This window comes from Perkinsus marinus (genome assembly GCF_000006405.1).
Source record: "Perkinsus marinus ATCC 50983 genomic scaffold scf_1104296945300, whole genome shotgun sequence".
Classification (NCBI taxonomy): Eukaryota; Perkinsozoa; order Perkinsida; family Perkinsidae; genus Perkinsus; species Perkinsus marinus.
In genome coordinates this window covers 233,042-240,958 of record NW_003211161.1, presented here as the reverse complement: position 1 = coordinate 240,958, position 7,917 = coordinate 233,042, and the positions used below count along the sequence as shown (strand labels likewise).

General features: G+C 44.8%; 2 protein-coding genes across 2 annotated transcripts; one reads left to right on the top strand and one right to left on the bottom strand.

The window, feature by feature from the left end:
• Positions 1 to 34: 34 nt before the first annotated feature.
• On the top strand, positions 35 to 1,247 carry Pmar_PMAR009863 (uncharacterized apicomplexan-specific serine rich low complexity protein, putative; the record flags this gene model as incomplete). Its single annotated transcript, XM_002779807.1, has 9 exons — positions 35 to 47; positions 110 to 183; positions 229 to 322; positions 365 to 499; positions 547 to 628; positions 681 to 749; positions 793 to 871; positions 918 to 1,050; positions 1,099 to 1,247. The coding sequence occupies 9 exons, from the start codon at positions 35 to 37 to the stop codon at positions 1,215 to 1,217; spliced, it is 798 nt and encodes a 265-aa protein (XP_002779853.1). The 3' UTR covers positions 1,218 to 1,247.
• Positions 1,248 to 3,187: 1,940 nt separating this feature from the next.
• Pmar_PMAR009862 (Glutamate 5-kinase, putative) lies at positions 3,188 to 5,059 on the bottom strand (the record flags this gene model as incomplete). The annotated part of the gene is made up of 5 exons (XM_002779806.1): positions 3,188 to 3,318; positions 3,363 to 3,504; positions 3,555 to 3,753; positions 4,058 to 4,152; positions 4,495 to 5,059. 5 exons carry the CDS (start codon positions 5,057 to 5,059, stop codon positions 3,189 to 3,191), a joined length of 1,131 nt encoding a protein of 376 aa, XP_002779852.1. The 3' UTR covers position 3,188.
• Between the last annotated feature and the right edge of the window lie 2,858 nt (positions 5,060 to 7,917).

The following is a 7,917-nucleotide window of genomic DNA, read 5'->3' as shown; positions in this document are numbered from 1 at the left end:
ATGTGAGGGCTTTCTGATTCCAACCAACCACAGAATGGTGCTGCTTAGTAGGCCCGTCAAACGTCGTCAACTTCATCGGAGTCTTCTCCCGATCATAGTACGTCCCCAGATGAAGACAACAGCTCTGAAGAGAGCGATAATCAGCCTATCATAAAACGGCGAGTGAGAGCTGCTCATCGCAAGGTGATACTATCGCCTATATATCTCTAATATGCCGCAAGGTAACAGGTGTTGAAGTATACGGAGGATGAGGAGGATAGTGATGATGACGATACTGGGGACTCAGACGCCCAGGATGATGATGACGATGATGATGATGATGGTAACTTAGTGATGGAAGAATAGACGCTGGATCGGTAGCAAGGTTCTTCTCATGAGGAGTTGTCAACTCCCGCACGATCTTCCAAGGGTCGACGACGACGAACCCGTCCGAAGTCAACCGAGGACGAACGGGCAAAGAAGAAGTCTCGAGCGGAGAAAAAAGTGAAGCGGGAGTCTAGTGAGTTATCATCACCATCCCTAAAAACATTGTAGTCTCGTTTTAAGGTGTGGCGACTCCGGTTCCTAAAAAGAAGATAAATCGGTCGGAAAAGGAACAGCTCGTGAGTGAAGTACTCTGTCGTTGGTGGTAGGTCGTCGTCGTCGTCGTTCCCATTCGTCTGCTATTTCCCATGCAATAGGTATGCCATGCCTCCCTGGCCACCGCTTGATTATGACTATGAGAAGGAGCTCAATCGACGAGGCTTTCGGTAATCTCGACTCAGTGTGATTGATATATTACGTCATACACAGGATCGTCACCTTACAGGACTGGGAGGAAGAGGCGGACCTTGATAAGGAAGGCCGTGCTAAGGTGTATGCCCTATCGCAGGTGAGATTTGACATGTGTGTTGGGCGGGATCACAGTTCCTCGACAGTTCCCTGGCATCTATCGGGCGTATGATCGTCGATTGATCGATGTGCGACCGAATGAAGGGAAGCCTAGTTTTAACAACCTGATGAATTCAACTACTGACAAACTGAAAGCTCTTCTTAGGGAAGCCATAAAGAGTGAGTACCCTCACCGAATAGGTGTTGTTCTAATCTGGATCACCTCAGATCAGCTAGCCGAGCTACGGGCTCAACCGTCGTTCAAACGGCCTGGGAATGGTGATGAGGAGCTGGAGAGAGATCTTGTGGTCAGAGGCAAACGATTGGGGCTTAAGGATGGGAGGTGACACTTACGTAATGATGATGAATAACAACAATGGCATTTACGATATTTCACTGCTATGCGAATGTTGTGTCCTCCTATGTTGAAGTGGCAATTCATAGTAAAGCTAGAGAAAAGGTGTAGTAGGCAAAATATGTCTATTTTGATACCATCACGACGATGACGATTTTCCCATAAGTCGTCACTAACTCAACACCAAAGAGTGTCACCATTTTTTACTCCTTTTGCTAGTCGATACACTAGTACCAGCACGTCGTCCCCTCTTCTTGGGCCTCCTTGATGAACTACCACCATCAACACTACTATCAGGTGGAGTAGCACTAAAACCCCAATTGTCATCCTAAGACCATCACAATTCATTCAATCAACGACGACGACGACCAGGTCGGTACTACCGGTGATCGCCCATCGTTAGGGCTGTCCTCGCCTAAACTGAGGAGCTTGCTGAGCTCCTTAGAAACGTCTATTCTCAGCCAATCTTGGACCTAACCAACAACATCATGTAAAAAGCGCACGCCCGAAATTCACATACGGAAGATTTGCAAAATAGAGTATTGTCATCGAGCTCTCTCAATATGAACCCGCCCTTTGAACCAACCGTGGAGTTCAAATGTCTGAGATGAACGCATGCGTGCAAATGGCTACTGTTGCTCACTTGCAAATGGCTATGATTGCCATATCGCCCTTGACTACAACTCCCTCTTGCGGGTTGAGGATAGCTCTTGTGGAGGGCGAGGGACCGAGGTCACTAGGAGGGGATGATGAGATGGGAGAGTGGTATGGCGCACCAGTGACCCGACCGGGGACAGACATGTACGGGGAAGTTAAGCAAAACTGGAGGAATAGTCGAAGACAAAATAGGTGTATCTGTTCACTATGCTCAGCGGGCGCCTCTTAATGTGAAACCGTTGAAGCGTACCACTCCAACTTGAAGTATACTGATATTGGAGGATAGCCACCTTTGGACGTCATCACACTAGTGACTTCACGCTCGGGAGCTCTGCACACCCACCCCATACTAGCTCAATCGTAATACTACATCGCGGTTTATGACACCGTTAGGCCTACATGAGTTCCAGACTGACATTGCCCTCAAACGCCCTAACCCTCCCTAATAGACCTCTAGTCAGCTCCTGTATACTAACTGCAGTATCAAGGCTAGCTCGCTATCACTGCAGCTAGAGCAGTTCCGCCCTACACTTTATCAACATCTGTAGGAATGAGCATCAGGACTGCTCCAATGCCCAGGCCATACATCGCCATCTGAACCCTCTGATCCGTCAGCTTCACAAGGACAGGGGCGGAAATATATATATGCTATATACCTATACGCTCGTGGCAATGTTTACATTCTATCTGTGAAACATCAGAGCGATTACCATCAATCTCAAGAAAAAACGCCCATTTTCTACATTTGCATATCAAATTGGCACGCACTTTATGTTTGCTTTCCTCAGCTCCTGAGCTCAAGAATTTCCGTACTACGTTATGAAAATTCACACACGACTTAGTGTAGAAATGTACGAAAACCAACTATAATTTCCCAAAATTCCCTCCCAGAATTTTCATATTCCTACCAACACATGTAGTTGACCATGTGCATATTCCTTCACACTGCCCAGCTAAGTCCCCATCACTCTAAGTACTTCAACTATCAAAACATACTCTATAGTGGCATGAAGTTGATCACCAGGGCATTAATACTACTACCCCGCAATGCTGCAAACTCACCCTTCATGTGCCCATCAGTGAGTATGCAAAACGGCACTCGAAACTATAACTCAAGATAGAACAAGTATTCACCACCTGCGAGAACTCTGCAGTCAAGAAAAACACGATAGCAAAGTCCACTTATTTTCACTCCCTCCCCACTATGTGAGATGCATTCTCAGTTTTACATACTTCTATCCCTACTACTGCTAACGCGAGCTTTCCTAATAATCAGTTGGAAACTATGTAAAGTAAACTTGACAGCCTAGAAGTTATTCGGCTGATCTGAGTCTTCCGCCTCGCTGTCAAAAACTGCGAGAGCTCCCGTCGTGAGAATTATATTTTCTCTGTAAGCGACTTCCGGAGCTACAACGCAGCCCAGCAGTTCTCCATACCTTTACCAAATCAATAGGAAGACCCTTGTTCCCTTTGAACTCACTCGGACGATTTATGTCCTCTGATTTTCTCCACTTCAAAATCTCGAAGGTTTACCACACCTCGAGCGATTTCCTCGCCGGTTTCAGCCTCGACCAGCGACACGCAATCATCACGATGGAAACTGCCTGTGACGCGAGTGATCCCTACAACGTATTCACCAATAATAGCACTCTTGCAGCCTCGCCTTTACTACCCGCAGCGAATAGACTCTTCTTCCTTCTTATCGCCTCAGCAGCTCCCTTATCCAGGCTTATTACACCCCTAGTCTCGAGCCCTAGCATCCAACGTCTCCTCCAGGTCATTTTAGATACAGCGAACTGCATGCCATCAGGAGCAACTTTGAACACGGTCATGAGGCCCTTGCTAGATCCATCCCGGAGGTATTCCAGTACCTCAGCAACTTATTACCACATAAGGACAGCCCCCTACTACTACTACTACTACTATTACTACTACTACTACTACTACTACTACTACTACTACTACTACTACTACTACTACTACTACTACTACTACTACTACTACTACTACTACTACTACTACTACTATTACTACTACTACTACTACTACTACTACTACTACTACTACTACTACTACTACTACTACTACTACTACTACTACTACTACTGCTACTACTACTACTACTACTACTACTACTACTACTACTACTACTACTACTACTATTACTACTACTACCTTATTTGGCTTGGCACCATGCGTGAGGATACACTCTATACCAGCAGCTACTGCAGTCCTAGCCGCTACAAGTTTGGTCGCCATACCCCCGGTGCCTTAGCAACGAGGAACATCATTGTATTATGTCGGCTTTCCTCCGAGGAAAGTTTCCGCACTATATTGGAGTTTCACGTGAAGTGGCGTAAAACTCGGTGAAAATCGCGATATTCGCGGTGATATGCAGTAGTAGTGAAATACGTTTTTCACTAGTGTTTTTCCTATCACTAGGGTGACACTCCATAGTGATGAAACTTACACACGACTTAGAATACAAATGAGAAAAAAACCAATAATTTGCCAGATTTTTCTCATTGCCATCACCACGCGTAACCGACCATGTCCACCTTCCCACACTGGCAAGCAACATCGCTATCCCCCTCGAAATGCCCTAGTATTACCCCACTGGCTGTCTCCACCCACTTCCACATCCAGCTTGGCCAGCTCTAAGCTGCTGAGCTCTCGTATAGGTTTAGCATCGGCGAATTCATGCGGGTTTTTGTCATATAAACAGTCGACGTCAGTGAGCAGGAAAAGCCTTTCCGCATTACAGCTGACAGCCACCAAGGCGGATAACGTGTCGTTGTCACCAAAACGTAGCTCGTCAACGCATATACAGTCGTTTTCATTTATAATAGGAATAACTCCCATGTTCAACAATTCGTTCGTAGCGTTCCTGAAGTTCCTAAATCTGTCCTTAGCCGAGAAATCAGATCTAGATAAGAGAATCTGCGCTACTTTCAAGCCATACGCGTCGAAGAGATCCTCATACAATCTTATAAGAAGGGATTGTCCAGCAGCAGCAACCGCTTGCTTTAATGAAAGTTGATCAGATCTAGGACGATTTGCCAAGTTGAGTTTAAGGCAGCCGAATCCAACAGCAGCTGACGTAACAATGACCACTTGATAACCCGGTACCCTCATAATGCTAGCCACTAGATCGACTAAGCCTCCCATATTTGCCATATTTACGGTATGACAAGGCTTCATCAGCGTTGAAGTACCAACCTTGAGTACGATCAAATGCCTCTTTTGTATTGCATGCTGTTCATGCTTGTGATTTGACCAATCGTGACGACCACTTCCTGACATGGTTCGGAGTTTGCGGAAAGCAAAGGCACTCCTTAGAACAACTCTCAATAACTTAACCACCTCTCAAAAACACTGTGTTTTCACTCAAATCATCAAGTGTTCCGAAACTTGAAAATACACAGTCGAAGTCAGTGAAAAGGATGATCTCGTTGGCAATATTATCTAAAATGGATGTTCACATACTACTATATGTGATACTCAATACTGAAATTTTCACAGCGATGAAGAACTCATGTGAAACCTTGTGAATCCTCGTCACTGACCCAGTTATCGTACATGTTCTTCTATAGCAGCTATATATAGCTTCTATAGCTGTAACGCGTTCGAAAAGCTCATCATTTTGCACGCAAACGTCGACTATGGATACCGTCACTCTCACAACTACGACGCCGAAAATTGCATTTCCGAAATTCTAATATCGGTCCTCAGCCGCGAAATCAGGCATCTGCGCACAGCGAAGATTCCACACCAGAGACGGCAAACCATCACCGCTCCAGTGGCAACATGTTCTCGCGACGCACTTCCAAAACCCATGTTTGAGAATCTTCCAGGAACCTATAATGTTCCCAAGGGGGGAAGCTCATTTTGAATTCTCCACGTATGGAAGACATTCTTCAATCAGTTTCCCATGTAAATGTCATCATCACATTAGGAGCATTTCCCTCATCGTTATCAATCCCTAGAGGGGCGTTATTTCCCAAAGCCAGATGCTTCCCCAGTCCCAGTAGTCACTCAGGCCTCGCATGCCAACCACTCGACAGAGCTTAGAATTCATACATGTACCGAGATCGTACCAATCAATGGAGTTTCACCCTAGTGATATGAAAAACACATTTCACGACTACTGCATAGCGCGAATATCGCGTTTTCCACGGCGTTTTACGCCACTTCACGTAAAACGGTGTCAATAGAAACTATGCAGATGCTCAGTTCATAAAACCCAGCACGAGTCGTTAACGAATGATTCTCTATTTTTCGGTGTGGTACAATATGCACATTAACAACCACATGGAAATGGAGAATCCGAGGAAATTTTGGGAAATACTCAACTACCTTTCTACGTATATGAACTTGTATAATCAACGAGTAAACTTCCAAGCTCTTCCACTTGAGGAAAGCAAACATATATATTCCCACTTCTTAGCTGATGATCAATACAGTAATCCTAGAGCATACGCTCGGCTAGCAAGGATGACAAGTATCACGTTGACATTGAGAATCAACTCCTCTCCTGATCAACTCCACGAATAGTCATTTCAAGGGCATACATTGCCGTTTTAATTTCTGGTGATCTCAATATTTTCCAATTAAACTCTAGGGGGCAAATTGCGGAGCGAACGAAGCGAACGGAGCATATACCGCAACAACAGGCACTTTCGCGTTGTGCGTGCGTGCGTGCAGAATTATTCTGGCTTAACTACGAAGCGTGAAAGGCTATCAGATAGGTCAAACGACTCCTCAAGTGATCAGTAATAAAGCTAAGAGAGCTGCTAAAGGGAAAGGAAGAAGAGGTAACCTTGATTATGAAACGTATTTAAACTTGGTTTGTGATTTCCAGGTAAGGAGTCAACAGAGTCTGCATCTACCTAAGTTTAACTGCTTGATCTTTTTCAATGTACCCGTCGTAAAGGACGGCCTCTTAATATGACAGTTAGTTTTTAGTGAAGCTGTCGTTGCGTTGAGTGTACGCTCACTACATTATATGTTGCAGGTGTACTTCGATAGTCATAATGGTAATTCACGCTATTGTAGAAGATCATAAGTCTCAAATTCCAGGAGCTGTCCTATACCGCACTAGTCAAGTCGATGTGGAACGACATGAAATTGAGCAGTGGAATACAGTGTATGACCAACGTCGTCGTGCTAATCATATTCATCAAAATCGAGTTGGTTTTGGAACTGGTGTGGTAAAGGTCCTTTACTAAAGGATAGATTGCAAGAGTACTGTACTACTGCAAGTTGGAGAGTTTGTGGTCATTGTCGTTGTTTTGTACCTATGCAAGTTCGTCGTAGAGATGTGAGTACTTTGGGCCAAGTGAGACCACGAAATCAACCAGCTCCGAGAAGATGCGTATGGTGTAATACTACGGTGGTGGCTCATAAAGTATATTCGTATATACGTTATGATGATATTCCACCATGCTTTAGAACTACACAGCTGTTCTACCGTGATATTCTACGTTTGCGGCCAATCGAGATGATCATGCCACGTATGAACCGTACGGCAGCAGCTGATATGGGTTATAGCATATTCACTGGGAGGTTGATTCTAAGACCTCATCGTCGTTCAGTACTTACACGAATTAATGAAGTACCAGATGATGATAAGCGTGACGCTCTACTGTGGTGCTATTTATGGTTACTTGCACATAATGAGTATTATCGGGAAGCCATTCAGCAATGGACACCTGATGGGTTCGAGACTGAAGTTTCGCTTTCTCGAAAAGGATTGGAGTGTGTTTTATTCCCTCACTTGTATTGTAGACCGAGGTATGCTGAATCTGTTCAACGGGATATGGCAGACGCTCCGGTACAATTTTCGATGAAGCGAAGTTTTATGTGTAAATGCCATAACAGTGAGATTATTGACTACCGTGTGAACAAGCAGTTGGTAGTTTTCCAGTATCAACGATACATATTTCGTACTGTTACTGGTGCAGTGGCAAGTGCTGGTCCTATGGCCCATGCAGAAACGCAATCAATCAGAACGCATTCAGTACGTTTTACTGGAT